At 44.6% G+C, this 27,525-nt stretch overlaps 1 protein-coding gene across 1 annotated transcript in view; it reads right to left on the bottom strand.

The window, feature by feature from the left end:
* Positions 1-27,525, bottom strand: part of LOC138666640 (zinc finger protein 84-like) — a 115,472-nt gene that overhangs the window by 50,494 nt on the left and 37,453 nt on the right. Inside the window, exon 5 of the mRNA XM_069754833.1 lies at positions 18,086-19,437. Coding sequence (XP_069610934.1) covers positions 18,086-19,437 — 1,352 coding nt within the window. The remainder of the gene's footprint in view (positions 1-18,085; positions 19,438-27,525) is intronic.

The raw sequence follows: 27,525 nt of genomic DNA, 5'->3' as shown, positions 1-27,525 counted from the left end.
ATACCGCAAGTATCGGGTATCGGCCGATACTTGCTGTATCGGAATTCCGATACCGAGATCCGATATTTTTGTGATATCGGGTATCGGTATCGAATCAATAGGGATGTGTAAACTAAAGAATTAAAATAAAAAATATTGATATGCTCACCTCTCCGGCGGCCCCTGGACTTCACGCTGCTAACCGGGAGGCTTCTTTGTTTAAAAAGCGCGCCTTTCGGACCTGGGAATGACGTCCCGGGCTCTGATTGGTCGCGTGCCGCCCATGTGACCGGCACGCGACCAATCAGAAGCCGCGACGTCATTCGCAGGTCCTCAATTCCTAGAATTAGCAGTTTTGTGAATGAGAATGACGTCGCGGCTTCTGATTGGCCGCGTGCCGCCCATGTGACCGGCACGCGGCCAATCAGAAGCCGCGACGTCATTCTCATTCACAAAACTCCTAATTCTAGGAATTGAGGATCTGCGAATGACGTCACGGCTTCTGATTGGTCGCGTGCCGGTCACATGGGCGGCATGCGACCAATCAGAACCCGGGACGTCATTCCCAGGTCCTAAAGGCGCGCAATTTAAACAAAGAAGCCTCCCGGTTAGCAGCGTGAAGTCCAGGGGCCGCCGGAGAGGTGAGCATATCAATATTTTTTATTTTAATTCTTTATTTTACACATCCCTATGGATCCCAGGGCCTGAAGGAGAGTTTCCTCTCCTTCAGACCCTGGGAACCATGAGAATACCTTCCGATACTTGATGTCCCATTGACTTGTATTGGTATCGGATATCGGTATCGGCGATACCCGATATTTTTCGGGTATCGGCCGATACTATCCGATACCGATACTTTCAAGTATCGGACGGTATCGCTCAACACAACTGACAGGTTTTTTTTTCTTTGCTCTGCTCCTTATGGATCCGCTGCACACTCTTACAGGTCAGATGTCAAATCTGACCCAAATGATGACACAAAAGAGAATAGTAAAACCAAAAACACTCAGTTTGAAAAAATGTTGCAGTAATCCGCAAGTGCTAGTAAAAGATGTAAAAAACAGGGTATTTGGTTGATACGTTTTTTGCAAAAAATGTATACTAAGCTGCTCTACCAATCTTCACGGTATACCCTTATCAGAGCAGTCCTAACTAATGTATGCAATCCCTATCTGATGTATTTAAAAACCTGATCATCTGTATATAACCTGTGTGAACAGGGTTCAGAGAGGAAAAATCCATGTGTGCATACAGGGTAGAACAGCTTTTGTGCAGATAGCCCAAGAGGAGTGGTGGAACTCCCCAGTCTTGTAGACACAAGAGAACAATTATGGAAACAGGAACACATGGGCTACTTGCACAGTGAACAAGTCTGTATGATCATGTTCACACACCACCAAGAAACCTGAAGACACAAAAGAGAATAGTAAAACCAAAAACACTCAGTTTGAAAAAATGTTGCAGTAATCCGCAAGTGCTAGTAAAAGATGTAAAAAACAGGGTATTTGGTTGATACGTTTTTTGCAAAAAATGTATACTAAGCTGCTCTACCAATCTTCACGGTATACCCTTATCAGAGCAGTCCTAACTAATGTATGCAATCCCTATCTGATGTATTTAAAAACCTGATCATCTGTATATAACCTGTGTGAACAGGGTTCAGAGAGGAAAAATCCATGTGTGCATACAGGGTAGAACAGCTTTTGTGCAGATAGCCCAAGAGGAGTGGTGGAACTCCCCAGTCTTGTAGACACAAGAGAACAATTATGGAAACAGGAACACATGGGCTACTTGCACAGTGAACAAGTCTGAAGACACAAAAGAGAATAGTAAAACCAAAAACACTCAGTTTGAAACGTATCAACCAAATACCCTGTTTTTTTACATCTTTTACTAGCACATGCGGATTACTGCAACATTTTTTCAAACTGAGTGTTTTTGGTTTTACTATTCTCTTTTGTGTCTTCAGGTTTCTTGGTGGTGTGTGAACATGATCATACAGACTTGTTCACTGTGCAAGTAGCCTATGTGTTCCTATTTCCATAATTGTTCTCTTGTGTCTACAAGACTGGGGAGTTCCACCACTCCTCTTGGGCTATCTGCACAAAAGCTGTTCTACCCTGTATGCACACATGGATTTTTCCTCTCTGAACCCTGTTCACACAGGTTATATACAGATGATCAGGTTTTTAAATACATCAGATAGGGATTGCATACATTAGTTAGGACTGCTCTGATAAGGGTATACCGTGAAGATTGGTAGAGCAGCTTAGTATACATTTTTTGCAAAAAACGTATCAACCAAATACCCTGTTTTTTACATCTTTTACTAGCACTTGCGGATTACTGCAACATTTTTTCAAACTGAGTGTTTTTGGTTTTACTATTCTCTTTTGTGTCTTAAGGACAGAGCCTGGAAGGTCAGTAGTAACCAGTCGACCAGTATTATCCTGAGCTAGACGCTGGGACCGATGTCTCCGCTGAGCAGACTCCACTGCGGCTGGAGAAGAATGGGAGACCGCAGCGGAGATGGTTCCAGTTTCCTCCCGTGCAGAGGCAGGAACTCGACACCTAACAATAGAGGCACTTAAGTCTCTTGAGGATGACAAAAACTTCACAATAAAGCCTTCAGATAAAGGGGGCAATGTTGGGTTGATTGATAATGAAACCTATTAAGAGATGTGTTACAATATTTTAAAAGATAAGAACAGTTATGATAAATTGACCTCTAATCCTCTACCCAATTTTTTGGAAAGACTCAAATTGATTTTGAACGAGGGACTGAGGAATTCCGTCATTGATAAGAATGAATATGACTTCATATGGCCTACACATCCAATTTTAGCAACTTTTTATTGCTTACCCAAGATCCATAAAGGCTTGTCCCCCTTGAAGGGTAGGCCAATTGTATCCGGGATTAGAGTTGAGCGACCTTGACCTTTTTAGAGTCGAGCCGGGTTTCGCGAAACCCGACTATCTCAAAAGTCGGGTCGAGTGAAATCGGCCGATTATGACGTAAAGTCGGGATCGACCGAAACACGAAACCCAATGCAAGTCAATGGGGCAGCATAGTCGGCAGTGAGTGGGGGCCAGGAAAACACCTAGAGTGCCCATTTTAATGTCAAAACCATCCATTCTTCTTAATGAAGCTTGTCAAGCGTAATTAACCTCATAATAATTGGAAGGCATTTGAAATTGGGGGTCATTTGGCTAAAGTTGTGGGGGGTAGGGCTGGTTCAAGTAATTAGTGGGCCCAGGAAATCTGGACCACGTCACGGCAGTGGAGCAGGGAGAGGTAAGTATTTCAACTTTGCAAGTGCTGTGAACCTGAGCAAGCAGGGGGGGCCCACTCGTTGGCATTGGCACTGGCACAGGGCCCCTCAAAGTACAGCGGTGTGTTTGCACGGCGGGGGCGCCTCCCACCGGCAGCAACACTTTTGCGTACTATGAGAGGCCCTGTGCCAGTGACGTCGCCAACTAGTATTCCTCCCCCCACCTGATGAAGGAACCTGCACTTTCATCTGCACCTTCCTCTTTGTCCCCGTGTAAGGTGGTATGGTATGCGGGAAGAGCAACCTGACTTTCAGCAGGGTCACAATGTTGTTGTGTAGCGTGCACGGGGAATGTTGCGTTATGGGTCAATGTACCAGCAGACTCATCTATCACTGGCTGGGCAATGGGCAGGATGAGGAGGAAACACAGATATAGGCCCAAATAATAAAGTGGGCTAAATGCAGTTCAAAATTGGTAACACAGGAATAACCAGGGGGCATTGCAGTGGAGGACAACTGGAATGAGAGGCTGACACAGAGAGTAGGCCCAAATCAGTAAGTAGTCGATATGCAGTTCAAAATTGGCAACCGTAGTAAACAGGCGGCACAGCTTTGTTAAGTGGAGGAGAACAGCAAGGAGTGGCAGACACCGATAGTAGGCCCCAACCCAACTAGTAGGCCAAATGCAGTCTAACATTAACAACTACTTAACGAGCGCCTGAAAACGGAATTTCAGGACAGGAAACCAGGAGAACAGCAAGGAGCGGCAGACACTGTTAGTAGGCCCCAAACCAACTAGTACGCCAAATGCAGTTGTTCCATTTAACCACAATTTAACGAGAGCCTGAAGATAGAAGCTCAGGAAAGGCAACCTGGAGAACACCTTGGAGTGGAACACACCATCTCTCTCCACCCAATACCCATTTTGTAGGCCTAATGCAGTGTAGTTTTCTACAACTACTAAACGAGAGTCGGAAGATCGAAGCAATGGCGAGCAAACCTGGAGAACACCTTGGAGTGTAACACACCATCTCTCTCCACCCCATAGCCAATTTGGAGGCCTAATGCAGTGTAGTTTCCAACAACTACTAAACGAGAGCAGGAAGATCGAAGCAATGGAGAGGAAACCTGGGGAACACCTTGGAGTGTAACACACCGTCTCTCTACACCCCATACCCAATTTGTAGGCCTAATGCACTGTAGTTTCCAACAACTACTAAACGAGAGCATTAAGATTGCAGCAATGGCGAGGAAACCTGGGGAACACCTTGGAGTGGAACACACCATCTCTCTCCACCCCATACCCATTTTGTAGGCCTAATGCAGTGTAGTTTTCTACAACTACTAAACGAGAGTCGGAAGACCGAAGCAATGGCAAGGAAACCTGGGGAACACCTTGGAGTGTAACACACCATCTCTCTCCACCCGATACCCATTTTGTAGGCCTAATGCAGTGTAGTTTTCTACAACTACTAAACGAGAGTCTGAAGACCGAAGCAATGGCAAGGAAACCTGGGGAACACCTTGGAGTGTAACACACCATCTCTCTCCACCCCATACCCATTTTGTAGGCCTAATGCAGCCTACTTTCCGACAACTACTAAACGAGAGCATGAAGATCGAAGCTCAGGAAAGGCAACCTGGGGAACACCTTGGAGTGTAACACACCCTCTCTCTCCACCCCATACCCATTTTGTAGGCCTAATGCAGTGTAGTTTTCTACAACTACTAAACGAGAGTCGGAAGACCGAAGCAATGGCAAGGAAACCTGGGGAACACCTTGGAGTGTAACACAACATTTCTCTCCACCCCATACCCAATTTGTAGGCCTAATGCAGCCTACTTTCCGACAACTACTAAACGAGAGCATGAAGATCGAAGCTCAGGAAAGGCAACCTGGGGAACACCTTGGAGTGTAACACACCCTCTCTCTACACCACGGAAGGGCTGATTCTTAGGAAGGAAGGCTGTCGGAAAGAAGCTGGGCGCGTCCGAGGGTGATTATATTCTTATTAGGTATATACTCACCCTCGGACGCGCCCTGCTTCTTTATTTGTAATGAATGTTTATTTGCAATGTGGTTTTGACTTACTCTATTATTTTGGTAATTAATGATTTTATTATTTTCATTGTTTTGCATCTTCTTGGCAATAATATAAAGAAGACGCGACAGGACAACACTCGGTGGATGCCATATCTGTGTTTTCAATTGAAAAAACCTTTCAGTTAACTACTTGCAGGAGAAAGTTATTGTAATTGGTGGCCATTTTTAGTACTGTACCAGATTTTTGTTGTATGTGTTTGTTTTTAATGTTAAAATGTCTGCTTTTGATATCTCTCCAGTATTTTCTTTTTTATAAGCAAAATACTTATTTTTATATTTTCTGATGTTGGTTCAAGGGGTACACGGGCAGCAGTAGACAGGTCACTGGAGGCCTATTGGAAGGAGGGACCGCAGACAGGCTTCGAAGGCCTAACATAATAAATTGGGCTGGCTGTAGGCAATTTAAAATTGGTTCCAGGGGAACACGGGCAGCAGTGGCCTGGTCAGTGTAGTAGTAGTGGAAAGAACGGGCCGCAGACAGGCTTCGAAGGCCTAACATAACAAAAATTGTGATGTAGGCAATTTACAATTGGTTCAAGGGGTACACGGGCAGCAGTAGACAGGTCAGTGGAGGCCTAGTGGAAGGAGGGACCGCAGACAGGCTTCGAAGCCCTAAAATAATAAATTGGGCTGGCTGTAGGCAATTTACAATTGGTTCCAGGGGAACACGGGCAGCAGTAGACAGGTCAGTGGAGGCCTAGTGGAAGGAGGGACCGCAGACAGGCTTCGAAGCCCTAAAATAATAAATTGGGCTGGCTGTAGGCAATTTACAATTGGTTCCAGGGGAACACGGGCAGCAGTAGACAGGTCAGTGGAGGCCTAGTGGAAGGAGGGACCGCAGACAGGCTTCGAAGCCCTAAAATAATAAATTGGGCTGGCTGTAGGCAATTTACAATTGGTTCCAGGGGAACACGGGCAGCAGTAGACAGGTCAGTGGAGGCCTAGTGGAAGGAGGGACCGCAGACAGGCTTCGAAGCCCTAAAATAATAAATTGGGCTGGCTGTAGGCAATTTAAAATTGGTTCCAGGGGAACACGGGCAGCAGTGGCCTGGTCAGTGTAGTAGTAGTGGAAAGAACGGGCCGCAGAAAGGCTTCGAAGGCCTAACATAACAAAAATGTCAATACAATGGTATTGACAGTGACAGGCATTGAAGGATGTCAGCGCATAGACTAAACATTGGTGGAGCTGTGAGAGAAAATTTTGCAAGTGGTAGAGCACTGTTTGAGCAGGGGGGGGGGACTGTCTTGTGGCCGGCGGTACAGGCCCAGGGCCACTCATATTACAACGGTGTGTCTGACGTTGGGTGCGCACCACCACCGCCAGACACTTTATTGTACTATGAGGGACCTAGTGGCAGTGCCGTCGACCAAAAGCGGGCACACCCACCTCTTCAGACAAACAGTACTCTCACGGGTGCTGGCGCCAAGTGGCGATACCACGGCCCCGTGTGGGGACTTTGGCCATTTAGGGAGGTGTTAACATGTCGGATGCTGGACAATCAGGTGCTGCAAATTACGAGATTGGAAAAGTCGTTCAGAATAGTCCACAGGCAAGACCTTTACATAGGAAAGCTAGGTGTCAGCCGGGCAAGGTGGGGCAAAAGATTTTGAAATCCAGTTGTGGTTCATTTTAATGAAGGTTAGATCATCTACATTTTGGGTAGCCAGACGAGTCCTTTTTTCTGTTAGTATTGAACCTGCAGCACTGAATACTCTTTCTGATAGGACACTAGCTGCCGGGCAAGCAAGCTCCTGCAATGCATATTCTGCCAATTCTGGCCAGGTGTCTAATTTTGATGCCCAGTAATCAAATGGGAATGACGGTTGAGGGAGAACGTCGATAAGGGATGAAAAATAGTTAGTAACCATACTGGACAAATGTTGTCTCCTGTCACTTTGAATTGATGCTGCAGTACCTGTCCTGCCTGCGGTCATAGCAAAATCACTCCACAACCTGGTCAGAAAACCCCTCTGGCCAACGCCACTTCTGATTTCTGCCCCTCTAACACCTCTGGTCTGCTGGCCCCTGCAGCTCGTGTTAGAACGATCACGGGCGCTGTGTGCAGGGAATGCCAGAAGCAAACGGTCAACAAGAGTTGATTGTTTGGTTGCTAATATTAGTTCCAAGTTCTCATGTGGCATTATATTTTGCAATTTGCCTTTATAGCGAGGATCAAGGAGGCAGGCCAACCAGTAATCGTCATCGTTCATCATTTTTGTGGGCCAAAGTTCCAGTTCTCAAATCTGTGGTTGTGCTTGGTTGAGGGGCAGTTTCAGGCAAATCCACGTCACTTGTGTCCCTCCAAAAACCAGAACCCGGCCTTGCCGCGCCAACAATTTCCACTGGCACCGGAAAAGCTTCCTCATTAAAAATATAATCATCCCCATCATCCTCCTCTTCGCCCGCTACCTCGTCCTGTACACTGCCCTGACCAGACAATGGCTGACTGTCATCAAGGCTTTCCTCTTCCTCTGGTGCAGACGCCTGATCCTTTATGTGCGTCAAACTTTGCATCAGCAGACGCATTAGGGGGATGCTCATGCTTATTATGGTGTTGTCTGCACTAACCAGCCGTGTGCATTCCTCAAAACACTGAAGGACTTGACACATGTCTTGAATCTTCGACCACTGCACACCTGACAACTCCATGTCTGCCATCCTACTGCCTGCCCGTGTATGTGTATCCTCCCACAAAAACATAACAGCCCGCCTCTGTTCACACAGTCTCTGAAGCATGTGCAGTGTTGAGTTCCACCTTGTTGCAACGTCTATGATTAGGCGATGCTGGGGAAGGTTCAAAGAACGCTGATAGGTCTGCATACGGCTGGAGTGTACGGGCGAACGGCGGATATGTGAGCAAAGTCCACGCACTTTGAGGAGCAGGTCGGATAACCCCGGATAACTTTTCAGGAAGCACTGCACCACCAGGTTTAAGGTGTGAGCCAGGCAAGGAATGTGTTTCAGTTGGGAAAGGGAGATGGCAGCCATGAAATTCCTTCCGTTATCACTCACTACCTTGCCTGCCTCAAGATCTACAGTGCCCAGCCACGACTGCGTTTCTTTCTGCAAGAACTCGGACAGAACTTCAGCGGTGTGTCTGTTGTCGCCCCAAACACTTCATAGCCAATACAGCCTGCTGACGTTTGCCAGTAGCTGCCCCATAATGGGAGACCTGGTGTGCAACAGTGGCAGCTGCGCATGGAGTGGTTGTGCGACTGCGGTCTGTGGACGAGGTCTCGCTTCTGCAGGAGGACGAGGAGGAGGAGGTGCGAACGGCTACAGCCAACTGTTTCCTAGACCGTGGGCTAGGCAGAACTGTCCCAAACTTGCTGTCCCCTGTGGACCCTGCATCCACCACATTTACCCAGTGTGCCGTGATGGACACGTAACGTCCCTGGCCATGCCTACTGGTCCATGCATCTGTTGTCAGGTGCACCTTTGTGCTCACAGATTGCCTGAGTGCATGGACGATGCGCTCTTTAACATGCTGGTGGAGGGCTGGGATGGCTTTTCTGGAAAAAAAGTGTCGACTGGGTAGCTCGTAGCGTGGTACAGCGTAGTCCATCAGGGCTTTGAAAGCTTCGCTTTCAACTAACCGGTAGGGCATCATCTCTAACGAGATTAGTCTAGCTATGTGGGCGTTCAAACCCTGTGTACGCGGATGCGAGGCTAAGTACTTCCTTTTTCTAACCATAGTCTCATGTAGGGTGAGCTGGACTGGAGAGCTGGAGATCGTGGAACTAGCGGGGGTGCCGGTGGACATGGCAGACTGAGAGACGGTGGGAGATGGTATTGTTGCCGCCGGTGCCCTAGATGCAGTGTTTCCTACTACGAAACTGGTGATTCCCTGACCCTGACTGCTTTGGCCTGGCAAAGAAACCTGCACAGATACTGCAGGTGGTGCAGAAAATGGTGGCCGTACACTGCCGGAAGGGATGTTGCGTTGATGACTAGCTTCATTGGCCGAGGGTGCTACAACATTAAGGGACGTTTGGTAGTTAGTCCAAGCTTGCAAATGCATGGTGGTTAAATGTCTATGCATGCAACTTGTATTGAGACTTTTCAGATTCTGCCCTCTGCTTAAGGTAGTTGAACATTTTTGACAGATGACTTTGCGCTGATCAATTGGATGTTGTTTAAAAAAATGCCAGACTGCACTCTTTCTAGCATCGGATACCTTTTCAGGCATTGCAGACTGAGCTTTAACCGGATGGCCACGCTGTCCTCCAACAGGTTTTGACTTTGCCACGCGTTTTGGGCAAGATACGGGCCCGGCAGATGGAACCTGTTGCGATGTTGATGCCTGCTGCGGCCCCTCCTCCTCCGCTTCAGAACTGCTGCCGCCTGCACCCTGTTCCCCCAATGGCTGCCAATCGGGGTCAAGAACTGGGTCATCTATTACCTCTTCTTGTAGCTCGTGTGCAACTTCGTCTGTGTCACCGTGTCGGTCGGTGGTATAGCGTTCGTGATGGGGCAACATAGTCTCATCAGGGTCTGATTCTTGATCTGCACCCTGCGAGGGCAATGTTGTGGTCTGAGTCAAAGGACCAGCATAGTAGTCTGGCTGTGGCTGTGCATCAGTGCACTCCATGTCAGATTCAACTTGTAATGGGCATGTACTGTTAACTGCTTCACTTTCTAAGCCAGGGACGGTATGTGTAAAGAGCTCCATGGAGTAACCCGTTGTGTCGCCTGCTGCATTCTTCTCTGTTGTTGTTTTTGCTGAAGAGGACAAGGAAGCGACTTGTCCCTGACCGTGAACATCCACTAACGACGCGCTGCTTTTACTTTTACCAGTTTCACGAGAGGAGGCAAAAGAGCTAGAGGCTGAGTCAGCAAGATAAGCCAAAACTTGCTCTTGCTGCTCCGGCTTTAAAAGCGGTTTTCCTACACCCAGAAAAGGGAGCGTTCGAGGCCTTGTGTAGCCAGACGACGAACCTGGCTCCACAGCTCCAGACTTAGGTGCAATATTTTTTTTCCCACGACCACCTGATGCTCCACCACTACCACTACCCTCATTACCAGCTGACAATGAACGCCCCCGGCCACGACCTCTTCCACCAGACTTCCTCATTGTTTTAAAAACGTTACCAAACTAACGGTATTTGTTGCTGTCACACAACTTACACGGTGAGCTATAACTTCAGTATGATTTAGCTACCCCTTTACAGGTGGGTGAGACCACAACGAAAATCAGCCACAATGTTACACTCTGTTGTTGTTGGCAACAAATGAGAGAGATGCCACACACGCAGGACTGTCACTGAAGCGCAAATGTAAATATTAATCTCCCACTGATTTGTGTTTGTTTTTTTAAAAGGGAGACTTTAGAAAAAAAAAAATGATTTTTTAAGGAAGAATTTATAAACCAAAGAAAATGAAATGATTGTTTGAGGGAGAATTTAGAAAACAAATAAAAAAAAAAATAGGCTTTGTAGGCCCTTTGTGGGCCCCACTGAGTGAGAGAGGATGCACACAGGAGTCAGGAGTGGCACACAAGGCCAGAGGCCAATATTTATCTCCCACTGATTGATTTATTGATTTTTTCAGGTAGATTTTGGAACCCAAATCAAGCAAAAAAATTAATAGGCTTTCTATGGCCCACAATTGGAGAGAGAGAGATGGCACACCCAGGAGTCAAGACTGGCACACAAGCAGAAAGGGCAATATTAATCTCCCACTGATTGATTTATTGATTTTTTCAGGTAGATTTTGGAACCCAAATCAAGCAAAAAAATTAATAGGCTTTCTATGGCCCACAATTGGAGAGAGAGAGATGGCACACCCAGGAGTCAAGACTGGCACACAAGCGGAAAGGGCAATATTAATCTCCCACTGATTGATTTATTGATTTTTTCAGGTAGATTTTGGAACCCAAATCAAGCAAAAAAATTAATAGGCTTTCTATGGCCCACAATTGTAGAGAGAGAGATGGCACACCCAGGAGTCAAGACTGGCACACAAGCAGAAAGGGCAATATTAATCTCCCACTGATTGATTTATTGATTTTTTCAGGTAGATTTTGGAACCCAAATCAAGCAAAAAAATTAATAGGCTTTCTATGGCCCACAATTGGAGAGAGAGAGATGGCACACCCAGGAGTCAAGACTGGCACACAAGCAGAAAGGGCAATATTAATCTCCCACTGATTGATTTATTGATTTTTTCAGGTAGATTTTGGAACCCAAATCAAGCAAAAAAATTAATAGGCTTTCTATGGCCCACAATTGGAGAGAGAGAGATGGCACACCCAGGAGTCAAGACTGGCACACAAGCAGAAAGGGCAATATTAATCTCCCACTGATTGATTTATTGATTTTTTCAGGTAGATTTTGGAACCCAAATCAAGCAAAAAAATTAATAGGCTTTCTATGGCCCACAATTGGAGAGAGAGAGATGGCACACCCAGGAGTCAAGACTGGCACACAAGCAGAAAGGGCAATATTAATCTCCCACTGATTGATTTATTGATTTTTTCAGGTAGATTTTGGAACCCAAATCAAGCAAAAAAATACATAGGCTTTCTATGGCCCACAATTGGAGAGAGAGAGATAGATGGCACACCCAGGAGTCAAGACTGGCACACAAGCAGAAAGGGCAATATTTCTCTCCCACTGATTGATTTATTGATTTTTTCAGGTAGATTTTGGAACCCAAATCAAGCAAAAAAATACATAGGCTTTCTATGGCCCACAATTGTAGAGAGAGAGATGGCACACCCAGGAGTCAAGACTGGCACACAAGCAGAAAGGGCAATATTAATCTCCCACTGATTGATTTATTGATTTTTTCAGGTAGATTTTGGAACCCAAATCAAGCAAAAAAATTAATAGGCTTTCTATGGCCCACTGAGTGAGAGATGGCACACACAGGAGTCAGGAGTGGCACACAAGCCCTGAGGCCAATCTTTTTCTCCCACTGATTGATGTTGTGATTTTTTCAGGTAGATTTTGGAACCCAAATCAAGCAAAAAAATAAATAGGCTTTCTATGGCCCACTGAGTGAGAGATGGCACACACAGGAGTAAGGAGTGGCACACAAGCCCTGAGGCCAATATTTTCCTCCCACTGATTGATGTAGTGATTTTTCAGGTAGATTTTAGAACCCAAATCAAGCAAAAAAATAAATAGGCTTTCTATGGCCCACTGAGTGAGAGATGACACAGACAGGGATGGCACTCTAGCAGAAATGCCAATCTTAATCTCCCACAAAAAAAAAAAAAAAAAAAGGAACTGTCCTTCAATTACTATCTCCCTGCAGTAATCTCAGCCAGGTATGGCAGGCAGCAATAAGGAGTGGACTGATGCACAAATTAAATAAAAAGTGTGGACAAACAAACAAGATAGCTGTGCAGAAAGGAAGGAACAAGAGGATTTGTGCTTTGAAAAAAGCAGTTGGTTTGCACAGCGGCGTACACACAGCAATGCAGCTATCAGGGAGCCTTCTAGGGCAGCCCAATGAGCTACAGCGCTGAGGGGAAAAAAAAAAAAATATATAGCTTCCACTATCCCTGCACACCGAAGGTGGTGTTGGGCAGTGGAAATCGCTACAGCACAAGCGGTTTGGTGGTTAATGGACCCTGCCTAACGCTATCCCTGCTTCTGACGAAGCGGCAGCAACCTCTCCCTAAGCTCAGATCAGCAGCAGTAACATGGCGGTCGGCGGGAACGCCCCTTTATAGCCCCTGTGACGCCGCAGACAGCAAGCCAATCACTGCAATGCCCTTCTCTAAGATGGTGGGGACCAGGACCTATGTCATCACGCTGCCCACACTCTGCGTTCACCTTCATTGGCTGAGAAATGGCGCTTTTCGCATCATTGAAACGCGACTTTGGCGCGAAAGTCGCGTACCGCATGGCCGACCCCGCACAGGGGTCGGATCGGGTTTCATGGAACCCGACTTTGTCAAAAGTCGGCGACTTTTGAAAATGTTCGACCCGTTTCGCTCAACCCTATCCGGGATTGATGGTATTGGTCACCGTGCAGGAATTTACATTGATGAAATCCTTAAACCTTTTGTTATGTCCCTAAACTCGTTCACAAAGGACTCGACAGATTTATTGAGAAAACTAGAGGGGTTACAGGTGGAAACAAATTCCCTTCTATGTAGCATTGATGTAGAGGCTCTTTATTCATCCATCAATCATCACGATGGTTTAAAAGCGGTCGAGTCCTTTTTGAATACAAGGGGCCGACAGTTTGGGCCACATAATCAATTTGTCTTGAACCTGTTGGATTTTTGTCTGACAACAAACTTTTTTATATTTGATAGCTCTTTTTACCACCAGCTCAGGGGCACTGTGATAGGTAGCCCTTGTGCGCCCTCGTATGCTAATTTGCTCCTGGGCTGGTGGGAGGAGACTTGTGTTTTTGGAGAGGACATCATGGAAGACTCTGCTAGGATTGCTTTTTGGACACAATATATCGACAATGTCCTGGTAATCTGGAATAATGACGCACCAAGCCTAAGGAAATTTGTTACCAAATTGAATAACAACCGCTTAGGTCTGTTTTTTACATTTGAATGCCATTCTGTGGAGCTCCCATTTCTGGATTTGTTAATTCAGAAAAATCCAGAGGGTATGCTCAATACCAAAGTCTATCGTAAACCAACATCGACAAATGCCCTCATCAGATGGGAAAGCCACCACCCAGCACCTCTAAAAAGAGGCATCCCCAAGGGGCAGTATTTTTGTCTCAGACGAAATTGTACTTTGGAAACAGATCTTTTAGACCAGGCAAATGATCTGTGTAAATGTTTCCAACATAGGGGTTACCCACAAGGAGTCCTAAAGAAGGCGTTTAACGAGACCAAAAAGCTCGACAGTACACAACTCCTGAAACCTTCGATACCTCAATCTGGGTCTCAAACTTGCAGGTTTATTACCACCTATAACAACGGAGCCAACCAGATACGGTCAATCTTAAACAAACATTGGCCAATCCTGAGAATGGATGAGGACATCGGGGATCTAGTGGGTCCCTCTCCAAGGACTACCTTTCAAAAAGGGAGAAGTTTGGGGGATAGGCTAGTCTCCAGTCACTGTATTCCACCCAGAAAAGAAACCTGGTTGACACAGGATGTGAGGGGTTGTTTTACTTGTAGTGGCTGTATAGCCTGCCCAGTGATGACAAAAGGCACATTTTTTGAGAGCAATGTAACAGGAAAGAGATTTGAAATATGACACTTCATTAACTGCAGAACGAAGGGGTCATATATAAGGCAGATTGCAATTGTGGCAAGGAATATATAGGGAAGACGATCAGAAAGTTGCGCAGCAGAATAGGTGAGCATCTGAGAGATATTGAATTGAAGAGAGACACCCCGCTATCCAGACATATCAATGCCAATCACAATGGTAATTACTCACAACTGAGATTCATGGGCATTGATAAAATTGAGAGGCCAAGATGGGGGGCAATTGGGACCAGAGGGTGCTACAATGTGAAACGAGGTGGATTCATCGCCTGAAAACACAGACACCGACAGGTCTCAACGAGACCCTTACCTTCAGCTGTTTTTATAGTACATGGCCTGAGATAGGGTAATCTAGGGATAGCTGCTGCGGAGTGGGGGCGCCACTGTCGTTTCCCCTTTAAGGTGCCAACCTCCACTGTTTAGGCAGGGGTCTTCTAGGAAAGAACAATAGACATATATATTGTGGCACCTATGGTCCTTATATGTATATCTTTACCATCTTTTACCTCCATCTATCTCCTAAGAATACATCCTGCTCATCCTGTATGCATACTACTCTCATGTCTTTACCTCATTTTTTTCTTCATTTTTTTTCTTTATTTTCTTCTTTTTTAGACTAGGGTTACACAGGGTTAGTTAGGGTACAGCTGTCGTGGAGCGGGGGTGCCATCTCGTACATATAGGGTGCCAACCCCCACTGGTAGGTAGGAAACAGATTGAATAAAGTAGGGCCTACTAGTATCTGTTATTTCTAATCCCTGATCCCCGATGTCCTACTTTTGTTCAGCCTCTACCCATGCTTGCTGTGCCTATTGGGCCTGGCTTTTGAATCGATACAAGCCGTACAATTTTTTTTTCCTCCCTCAATATCTTGAGTTGGTAGGATTTACATGAAATGAATAACCAGATTGTATGTTCATGACCCAAGGGCATTATTGTGGTTTTGATATAATTTAATTTACCATCGGATTTATTCAAGACAATTGTCTTGTTTCATAAAATAAATCTTTAATGCCATCTTTAATGTTGGTTGTCACCTTGGAAGTAGTAGTGTTTTTCGGGGCACTGTCCTTGATTATACGCATATTATTATATGTTTATTCCCACCGCGCCTGCCTCTCTGGGCGCAGTTTTGCCGCCCTCGAGTGTAGAGCAGATACCGCCAGCGGACAGTTTGGGCTTGGCGGAGTACCCGAGGTGTCGGGCTGTGTTGCCGCTTTTGAATATGGTGTGGATCCCGTCCGTATAGTAAACCGGGTTCAGCTATTTGGATGACGTATTTAGATGATGCATGTGGTGGGTGTTCCCAGATGCTGAAATCAAGGGGGGGGGCCTCAGCAACCCCAAAGTTGTCTTCCGGTTTAAGATACGTGGAATGCATGGAAAGATAAGGACACAGTCCCAGGAACACCAGAGGTGGCGCGTATAGCCCACGGGGTCAAAGGAAGTTATACCTTAACAGGTAACATAAAAACCGACGAGACAAGGGCGGACCACAATATGTTTTTGAATGAGGAGGTTTAGTCCTTATAGGAAAACGCCTTCCTCCCCCAACCCTGTTACCTGATCTTTTCCTCCCCTGATGAGTTGAGAAATGAAACACGTTGGGAGGTTACATGGGGGAATGGTCTATTATCTGTAATCCTCAATGGTGGGTTTTGAAGTAAATGGGGATCTGTGTTCATCCACCCCCCACCTCCGGATTACCTGAATCGCCATTGGAGCCATCTCAGAGACCGGGATGAACTGATGCACATGAACCCGGGTGAGAGTTTTCCATTATACTTACACAGATGTTTTCTTGTTCATGGCTTTGGTTTTTTTATTTTGACTTTGTTATTGTTTAGTGATCATATATTGACAAAAGCTATTGCTTCAAGAGATCCCTGGTTGCGCAAGCTTTGCTGCCTGATAGATATTAATTGAGGAATTTAATGTGGGCAGTCTTTCAGCCCAACTGATATCTATAAGACTCTGTATATCTGGTGTTTTTTTTGGATCTTATGTGTTTTGTAGTGTTTGTTGTGGCTCTTGTCTTATTCGGAATTTTAAAGTATTAATAAAAGTTATTTTTTATTAGTTTACCACTACCTTGCTGTAGTATCAACTGGGTTGGTAGTCATTGTTCATACCTTTGACTCACAGGCATCCTGCTGTGACCACAAGTCACTCCAGTGGGTCTAAAGGTACCTTCACACTAAACGATATCGCTAGCGATCCGTGACGTTGCAGCGTCCTCGCTAGCGATATCGTTCAGTTTGACACCCAGCAGCGATCAGAATCCTGCTGTGATGTCGTTGGTTGGGGCTAGAGGGCCAGCACTTTCTTTGGTCGCTCGCTCTCCCGCTGACATCGCTGAATTGGCGTGTGTGACACCGATTCAGCGATGTCTTCGCTGGTAACCAGGGTAAACATCGGGTTACTAAGCGCAGGGCCGCGCTTAGTAACCCGATGTTTACCCTGGTTACCATCCTAAAAGTAAAAAAACAAACGCTTCATACTTACCTTCGGCTGTCTGTCACTCGGCGCTGTGCTTTCCTGCACTCACTGTGAGCACAGCGGCCAGAAAGCAGAGCGGTGACGTCACCGCTCTGCTTTCCGGCCGCTGTGCTCACAGCCAGTACAGAGAAGCAGAGCGCCGAGGGACAGACAGCGGTAGGTAAGTATGTAGCGTTTGTTTTTTTTACTTTTAGGATGGTTTCCAGGGTAAACATCGGGTTACTAAGCGCGGCCCTGTGCTTAGTAACCAAATGTTTACCCTGGTTACCGGCATTGTTGGTCGCTGGAGAGCTGTCTGTGTTACAGCTCTCCAGCGACCAAACAGCGACGCTGCAGCGATCCGGATCGTTGTCGTTATCGCTGCAGCGTCGCTTAGTGTGAAGGTACCTTAATAGGACTCAGTCCGCATCCTAGAGGATACATATCCACCCTTGCATATGATCCCCCTCCCTGCCTCACATAACCTTCAGTTAGTCACACCAAATACTTACACTATTAGTCAAGTTGGGTTAATGGGACCTCAGTTTTCAAGTCATAAAATAAACAATATATTAAAGAATTTTTACTTTACTTAGGACCTTAAGCTACAACATCTTAGTTAAACAAAAATATAACATTTGAAGTAATCAACAAAATTTAAACACCTATTTATATACTTAGAAAAAAACAAGTAATCATTTGCCATAAGAATCACTTATCTTCTAGTGGTGGTCCTTATAAATAATTTATATTATAAATAATTTTCTTGCAATTATCACATCCAGAACAAGAAGTCTCGGTGTCATAATTTAGTCATCTGTTCAGGAAACGTGAGAAGGTGGAAATTTTTGCTTTGTTACTTTTATGAGCTCTTGCAAATTCCGTTGACAAACGTTTCAGAAATTATCTTGGGGGAATTTTAGTCTTATTATTCGTGTTATAAATAACATAAGCATTTATTGTTGAGTGCTCTAAGTTATTACCCTGTCTCTTAACTTTACGTGATTGTAACTTGTAATTTTTCTTTTACATATTGACAATGTAATGATTTAAAACAAATGTGGCTTCTCCCCTGTGTGAATTCTTTCATGTTTAACAAGTTGGTATTTCCTGGTAAAACTTTTTCCACATTCTGAACATGAAAAAGGTTTCTCTCCTGTATGAGTTCTATTATGTCTAACAAGATCGTATTTCTTGATAAAACATTTCCAACATTGTGAACATGAAAATGGCTTTTCCCCTGTGTGACTTCTCTGATGCTCAACAAGTTGTGATGTATCTGTAAAACAATTCCCACATTCTGAACATGAAAATGGCTTTGCCCTTGTGTGAGTTCTATAATGTCTTATAAGATCGTATTTCCGGGTAAAACATTTCCCACATTCTGAACATGAAAATGGCTTTTCACCTGAGTGACTTCTCTGATGCGTAATAAGTTGTGATTTATCCGTACAACATTTCCCACATTCTGAACATGAAAATGGTTTCACTCCTGTGTGAGTTCTATGATGTCCAACAAGATATGTTTTCTTGTTAAAACATTTCCCACATTCTGAACATGAAAATGGCTTTTCTCCTGTGTGATTTCTCATATGTTCAATAAGTTGTGATTTCTCTATAAAACATTTCCCACATTCTGAACATGGAAATGGCTTCTCCCCTGTGTGAGTTCTCTGATGTCTAACAAGATTTGATTTTTGATTAAAACGTTCCCCACATTCAGAACATGGAAATGGCTTCTCTCCTGTGTGAGTTCTCTGATGTCTAAGAAGATTTGATTTCTCTTTAAAACATTTCTCACACTCTGAACATGAAAATGGTTGCTCTTCAGTATGAGTTCTTTGATGTTTAACAAGATTTGTTTTTTTTGTAAAACATTTTTCACATTTTGAACATTCAAATGCTTTATATCCTGTGTGAACTGTTTGATGCTTAACAAGATGTATTCTCTGATTAAAACACATCCCACATTCTGAGCATGAAAATGGCTTCTCCTCTGTGTGAGCTTTTTGATGTAAAACAAGCTGTGATTTTGTTTTAAAATATTTCCCACATTTTGAACATAAAAATAGCTTATTCCCTGAGTGACTGCTTTGATGTGAAACAAACCTTGAATTAATACTGCAACTTTTCCGAGATTCTGAACATAAAAATTGTTTCTCCCTTTTGTGTGCTATTTCATGTTCATCAACACTTATGTGGTTTTTGTTTTTCATACATTCCTTTAGTGAAGCAGAAGAAACAACCTCTTTAAATGGATCAGATGATACACTGTTCCTAAGAAGGGCATGAGGTGTGTCTGGGATAATTACATGTTCTTCATATTTATCTGATGTGATACCATGATCACCTGCTGCAAAATCTGAAATCAGATGTCCCTCTGAGCTCCTGGTATCGTCATCTGCTAAGAATAAAAAATATCTTTATTATTTGTCAATAACACTGCATTGGAATTTTATTAATATTTATACTATTCAATATTTTATAAAATTTCCATACAAAATGAAAAATAGAATTAAGTTTTAGACTGGTTAAGACAGTATAAAGAGGTTATTTGGCGTGCACTCAGCCTATATATGGCGAGGTGCTGGTGTAATGGACCAAAGGCCCGAATGCAATAGAAAAATTCACCGCACTCTCTATGGATCAAAATGCAAAAGGTGCCAAAATTTATTAACATACACTAGGAGCGTAACAGAATATTGCAGTATATGCGATTAACAACGTTTCGGCTCAACCAGAGCCTTTATCACGTATCGCTGTGGAAAGAAAAATACGCAAAGAAACAAACAAAAATAAATAACATAAATAAAGTAACATAAAAAAATAAAATAACAATAATAAATCATCCTTGAGATCAAGAGATCTATGTCCACCAACAGACATCAGCGGGTGTCTGGAGAAGTGAAGGATCAGGGATCGGGGTAGGGTGCAAAAAGAGTCCTGCGTATCCTGTAGGTAGGGATAGTATAGTGAGTATACTACGATATAGAAATTTGCCAGAGAGAAAGGAGATAATCCACATAGATTATACAAAATATACATACACCCCATAACATATAGAGCTCATGCTCTATGACAGTCGCAAAGGTGGTTACCTTGTTCCAGTGATGGAATAGAGTGTAGAGTGGGAAAGAAATCCCAGCAATAGAGTGTAAGTTCTGTAGAAGATAGTAAACAAGGATTAGCTAGGATAAGTTAGGAAGGACGTGCCCATGGACACTGATAAAGTACCTTAACCCCTTAGTGACAGAGCCAATTTGGTACTTAATGACCAGGCCAATTTTTGCAATTCTGACCACTGTCACTTTATGAGGTTATAACTCTGGAACGCTTCAACGGATCCTGATTCTGAGATTGTTTTTTCGTGACATATTGTACTTCATGTTAGTGGTAACATTTCTTCGATATTACTTGCGATTATTTATGAAAAAAACGGAAATATGGCGAAAATTTTTCAAATGTTGCAATTTTCAAACTTTGTATTTTTATGCCCTTAAATCAGAGAGATATGTCACGAAAAATAGTTAATAAATAACATTTCCCACATGTCTACTTTACATCAGCACAATTTTGGAAACAAAATTTTTTTTTGTTAGGGAGTTATAAGGGTTAAAAGTTGACCAGCAATTTCTCATTTTTACAACACCATTTTTTTTTAGGGACCACATCACATTTGAAGTCATTTTGAGGGGTCTATATGATAGAAAATAATGAAGTGTGACACCTTTCTAAAAACTACACCCAAGAAGTTTATTAACCCTTTACGTGCTTCACAGGAACTGAAACAATGTGGAAGGAAAAAATGAACATTTAACTTTTTTTTGCAAACATCTTAATTCAGAACCATTTTTTTTATTTTCACAAGTGTAAAAACAGAAATGTAACCATAAATTTTGTTATGCAATTTCTCCTGAATACGCCAATACCCCATATGTGGGGGTAAACCACTGTTAGGGCGCACCGCAGAACTTAGAAGTGAAGGAGCGCCGTTTGACTTTTTCAATGCAGAATTGGCTGGAATTGAGATCGGACGCCATGTCACGTTTAGAGAGCCCCTGATGTGCCTAAACAGTGGAAACTCCCCACAAGTGACACCATTTTGGAAACTAGACCCCTTAAGGAACTTATCTAGATCTGTGGTGAGCACTTTGAACCCCCAAGTGCTTCACAGAAGTTTATAACGTAGAGCCGTGAAAATAAAAAATCGCTTTTGTTTACACAAAAATGATCTTTTCGCCCACAAATTCTTATTTTCACAAGGGTAACAGGAGAAATTAGACCACAAAAGTTGTTGTGCGATTTCTCCTGAATACGTCGATACCCCATATGTGAGGGTAAATCACTGTTTGGGCGCACCGCAGAGCTTGGAAGTGAAGGAGCGCCGTTTTACTTTTTCAATGTAGAATTGGCTGGAATTGAGATTGGACGCCATGTCGCGTTTGGAGAGCCCCTGATGTGCCTAAACAGTGGAAACTCCCCACAAGTGACACCATTTTGGAAACTAGACCCCTTAAGGAACTTATTTAGATGTGTGGCGAGCACTTTGAACCCCCATGTGCTTCACAGAAGTTTATAACGTAGAGCCGTGAAAAAAGAAAATCGCATTTTTTCTACAAAAATGATCTTTTTGCCCACAAATTTTTATTTTCACAAGGGTAACAGGAGAAATTAGACCACTAAAGTTGTTGTGCAATTTCTCCTGAGTACGTCGATACCCAATATGTGGGGGTAAACCACTGTTTGGGCGCACCGCAGAGCTTGGAAGAGAAAGAGTGCCGTTTAACTTTTTCAATGTAGAATTGGCTGGAATTGAGATCGGACGCCATGTCGTGTTTGGAGAGCCCCTGATGTGCCTAAACAGTAGAAATCCCCAACAAGTGACCCCATTTTGGAAACTAGACCTCCCATGGAACTTATCTAGATGTGTGGTGAGAACCTTGAATGCCCAAGTGCTTCACAGAAGTTTATAATGCAGAGCCGTGAAAATAAAAAATATTTTTTTTTCCACAAAAAAGATATTGTAGCCCCCAAGTTTTTATTTTCACAAGGGTAACAGGAGAAATTGGACTGCAATAGTTGTTGTCCAATTTATCCCGAGTACGCTGATGCGCCATATGTGGGGGTAAACCACTATTTGGGCGCACGGCAGAGCTCGGAAGGGAAGGAGCGCCTTTTTGGAATGCAGACTTTGATAGAATGGTCTGTGGGCATTATGTTGCGATTGCAGAGCCCCTGATGTACCTAAACTGTAGTAACCCCCCACAAGTGACCCCATTTTGGAAAATAGACCCCCCAAGGAACTTATCTAGATGTGTGGTGAGAACTTTGAATGCCCAAGTGCTTCACAGAAGTTTAGAATGCAGAGTCGTGAAAATAAAAAATATTTTTTTTTCCACAAAAAAGATATTGTAGCCCCCAAGTTTTTATTTTCACAAGGGTAACAGGAGAAATTGGACTGCAATAGTTGTTGTCCAATTTATCCCGAGTACGCTGATGCGCCATATGTGGGGGTAAACCACTGTTTGGGCGCACGGCAGAGCTCGGAAGGGAAGGAGCGCCTTTTTGGAATGCAGACTTTGATAGAATGGTCTGTGGGCATTATGTTGCGATTGCAGAGCCCCTGATATACCTAAACTGTAGTAACCCCCCACAAGTGACCCCATTTTGGAAACTAGACCCCCCAAGGAACTTATATAGATGTGTGGTGAGGACTTTGAATGCCCAAGTGCTTCACAGAAGTTTAGAATGCAGAGTCGTGAAAATAATAAATATTTTTTTTTTTCACAAAAAAGATTTTGTAGCCCCCAAGTTTTTATTTTCACAAGGGTAACAAGAGAAATTGGACCCCAGAAGTTGTTGTCCAATTTATCCCGAGTACGCTGATGCCACATATGTAGGGGTAACCCACTGTTTGGGCACACGGCAGAGCTCAGAAGGGAGGGAGCACCATTTGACTTTTTGAGCGCAAAATTGGCTGTCGTGTTTGGAGACCCCCTGATGTACCTAAACAGTGGAAACCCCCCAATTCTAGCTCCAACCCTAACCCCAACACACCCCTAACCCTAATCTCAACCTGATCCATAATCCTAATCACTAACCCTAACCATAATCACAACCCTTACCCCAAAACAACCCTAATGTCAACCCTAACCATAACCCTAATCAAAACCCTAAATCCAACACACCCCTAATCCTAATCTCAACCCTAACCTCAAACCTAACCCTAATCCCAATACACCCCTAATCACAACCCTAACCTTAACCCTAATCCCAAACCTAACCCTAATCCCAAGCGTAACCCTAATGCCAACCCTAACCCTAATACCAACCCTAATCCAAACCCTAACCCTAATCCCAGCTCTAACCCTAACTTTAGCCCCAACCCTAGCCCTAACTTTAGCCCCAACCATAACCCTAGCCCTAAGGCTACTTTCACACTTGCGTCGTTTGGCATTCCGTCGCAATCCGTCATTTTGGACAAGAAACGGATCCTGCAAATGTGCCCGCAGGATGCGTTTTTTGCCCATCGACTTGTATTGCCGACGGATCGTGACGGATGGCCACACGTCGCGTCCGTCGTGCACTGGATCAGTTGTGTTTTGGCGGAGCGTCGGCACAAAAAAACGTTCAATGAAACGTTTTTTTGTACGTCGCATCCGCCATTTCTGACCGCGCATGCGTGGCCGTAACTCCACCCCCTCCTCCCCAGGACATAGATTGGGCAGCGGATGCGTTGAAAAACTACAGCTGCTGCCCACGTTGTGCACAATTTTCACAACGTGCGTCGGTATGTCGGGCCGACGCATTGCGACGGCCCCGTACCGACGTAAGTGTGAAAGAAGCCTAACCCTAAATTTAGCCCCAACCCTAACCCTAAATTTAGCCCCAACCCTAACCCTAAATTTAGCCCCAACCCTAGCCCTAACCCTAGCCCTAACCTAACCCTACCCCTAACCCTACCCCTAACCCTACCCCTAACCTTAGCCCTAACCCTAGCCCTACCCTAACCCTACCCCTAACCCTACCCCTAACCCTAACCCTAACCCTAACCCTACCCCTACCCCTAACCTAACCCTACCCCTAACCTAACCCTAGCCCTAACCCTAGCCCTACCCTAACCCTACCCTACCCCTACCCCTACCCCTAACCCTACCCCTAACCCTACCCCTAACCCTACCCCTAACCCTAACCCTAATTTTAGCCCTAACTGCTGTTCTCCTGCCGGCCGGCAGATGGAGACAGATGGCGGGCGCACTGGGCATGCGTCCGCCATGTTCTTCTGCCGGCGGCCAGGAGGAGCAGCAAGAGGATCCAGGGACCTAGGTGAGTATGGCAGGGTCCCCGAATCCCCCTATTTCTCTGTCCTCTGATGTGCGATCACATCAGAGGACAGAGAATTACACTTTACTTTTTTTTTTTTTTTGCGGTCGCCGGTAAACAGTTCATTACCGGCGATCGCAAAACAAGGGTCGGTAATACCGACCCCGATCATGCTCTTTGGGGTCTCGGCTACCCCCGGCAGCCGAGACCCCAAAGATTCTCCCGGTGCCGGCCGGCGGGCGCACTGCGCATGCGCCCGCCATTTTGAAGATGGCGGCGCCCACCGGGAGACACGAGGAGCATCGGGGGAGCTAGGTGAGTATTGGGGGGCCACCTGGGACCCCTTTTCTCTGTCCTCCGATGTGCGATCACATCGGAGGACAGAGAAATTAAAAAGAGATCGCTTTTTTTTTTTTTTTTGCGATCGCCGGTAAACGGTTAATTACCGGCGATCGCAAATGCGGGGTGGGTTAAAAACCCCCCGAATCATGTTCTCTGGGGTCTCGGCTACCCCCGGCAGCCGAGACCCCGGAGAAAATCGGCCTGTGGGGGGCGCTATGTACTTTTTCCACAGCGCCGTTAATTAACGGCGCTGTGGTTTAAGTACCCTTAGCGGCCGCCGTTAAAAGGCGTATCGGCGGTCGCTAAGGGGTTAAATAATGAATACGCCTAGAGTACGTATATAGAGGCTTGTGGACCTGTATAGGGTAAATGGTATGATTGTAATACCCCTGAGGAGTAAATGAACTAGTGCATAAGGGTAAGATACTGTGCCCACAGAGACTAACTAAATACCTTGCAGCAATGTTATAGCTACACTTGTAGCAGCTTAGTAGTGGATGGTATGGACCTGTTGAAGAGAACGGTATGCTTGTAAATCTGATTGGTTCATCAGATGTCTGCCAAGAGGAACGCAAGTGGTCTAGGTAATGTACCTGTGTTAGAGCGGCGCTCCCGCGCTGTGCTCTGGTGCCGCGTGTGCCTAGTCTGTAGCTGGGGCGGCATGTGTGTGTTAAATGGCCGCCGCACCGGAAATGGAAGGTGCGGACCGGAAGTGACATATCGCTACTCACTAGGATCCTAATGCGCATGCACAGCCCTGTTGTGACAACCCAGTAACTATGCATTTGTCTATGGCTGGGAGTACAGCCCTGTGTAGATGGATAAAAGGCTCTGGCGGGGATATAATATGCATGGGGGCTGTGTAATGGTAATAACACTAGTAACTCTAAGTAACCGCTACAGGATGATAAAATAAAGTAAATAAGACCAAAACATCTAGAGTCAAATGAGATTATAATAGGGACGGATTAAAACGAAGGGAGGAAGGGTAACAAGAAAGGGGCTGGGGGCAACTCACCCAGTTCAGTAATAGTAGGTATAATGCAGTCATGAATTATCGGGTCTGAAAGAAAGGGGATATAATTATTCAGTAAGCTACATAACAAGGCTCATACTGACCAATCAATCTCTCTATTGAGTCCTTTGGGGGTCAGGGTATCTAATTTATAGATCCAGTGGGTTTTACGTGCTTTAAGAAGTTTCATGTGGTCACCCCCTCTTCTAGGGCGAGGAACATGCTCGATGACTTGAAATTTAAGCTGGGCCACAGTATCTCTCGATTTTGTAAAGTGGTCCGGTAGTACTAAGCTGCTACAAGCGTAGCTATAACATTGCTGCAAGGTATTTAGTTAGTCTCTGTGGGCACAGTATCTTACCCTTATGCACTAGTTCATTTACTCCTCAGGGGTATTACAATCATACCATTTACCCTATACAAGCCTCTATATACGTACTCTAGGCGTATTCATTATTTAAGGTACTTTATCAGTGTCCATGGGCACGTCCTTCCTAACTTATCCTAGCTAATCCTTGTTTACTATCTTCTACAGAACTTACACTCTATTGCTGGGATTTCTTTCCCACTCTACACTCTATTCCATCACTGGAACAAGGTAACCACCTTTGCGACTGTCATAGAGCATGAGCTCTATATGTTATGGGGTGTATGTATATTTTGTATAATCTATGTGGATTATCTCCTTTCTCTCTGGCAAATTTCTATATCGTAGTATACTCACTATACTATCCCTACCTACAGGATACGCAGGACTCTTTTTGCACCCTACCCCGATCCCTGATCCTTCACTTCTCCAGACACCCGCTGATGTCTGTTGGTGGACATAGATCTCTTGATCTCAAGGATGATTTATTATTGTTATTTTATTTTTTTATGTTACTTTATTTATGTTATTTATTTTTGTTTGTTTCTTTGCGTATTTTTCTTTCCACAGCGATACGTGATAAAGGCTCTGGTTGAGCCGAAACGTTGTTAATCGCATATACTGCAATATTCTGTTACGCTCCTAGTGTATGTTAATAAATTTTGGCACCTTTTGCATTTTGATCCATAGAGAGTGCGGTGAATTTTTCTATTGGTTAAGACAGTAAGCATAACGCCCAAGCCCATAATCCCCAAAGGGAGTGGGCAACACTTCATATAACTCTATATCATACTAAAAACACACAAAAATCAGCTGTGCTTGAAAAAGTGTCACGGAAATATATTAAAACAAACTCACTTTATTGACAATTAGTTCAAATTCAGACATAAACATTAGACAAACAATAAGTTGCCTCTATACAACCAACACAAAAAATCAATCTATGCGGTCAGCATGAGCAAGACACTTTTAATTTTGTGGCAGAGACAGGAGTAAGGCTGGGTCCAGAATTATCACGTCATACACATGGTGCATATTTTTCCCACTGCATATGCCTTAATCGCAAGAAACAGCAGGTGCTCATACGTGCAATTATGAACTGCAAATTATTAAATACCAGTTTGGGTTTAGCTGAAGCTAATACCAAGCCTCCACCACTGTTGATATTCTAATGGCAATTATATTCGCATAATCCAGGCATCTTAGGTGGTATACCCCTTGCCCCTCACATATTACCTGCTCCGTGTCTTCCCAATGTGCTCGGCCAAATGGCGTGTAGTGTCCGCAAGCCCCGACTCGCGTTTCGCGTACTGCTTCTTCCTTGCAATAGCAAGGTGACATTAACCCCTTATTTCCCCATATCCCACTGCTACATGGGAGTGGGAAGAGAGGGGATAAGTGCCGGAATTGGCGCATCTAACAGATGCGCCATTTCTGGGGCGGCT

The sequence above is a fragment of the Ranitomeya imitator genome, chromosome 2 (assembly GCF_032444005.1).
Source record: "Ranitomeya imitator isolate aRanImi1 chromosome 2, aRanImi1.pri, whole genome shotgun sequence".
NCBI lineage: Eukaryota > Metazoa > Chordata > Amphibia > Anura > Dendrobatidae > Ranitomeya > Ranitomeya imitator.
Note: the sequence above shows the minus strand (reverse complement) of the source record. Positions and strands in the feature narration are given on the sequence as shown.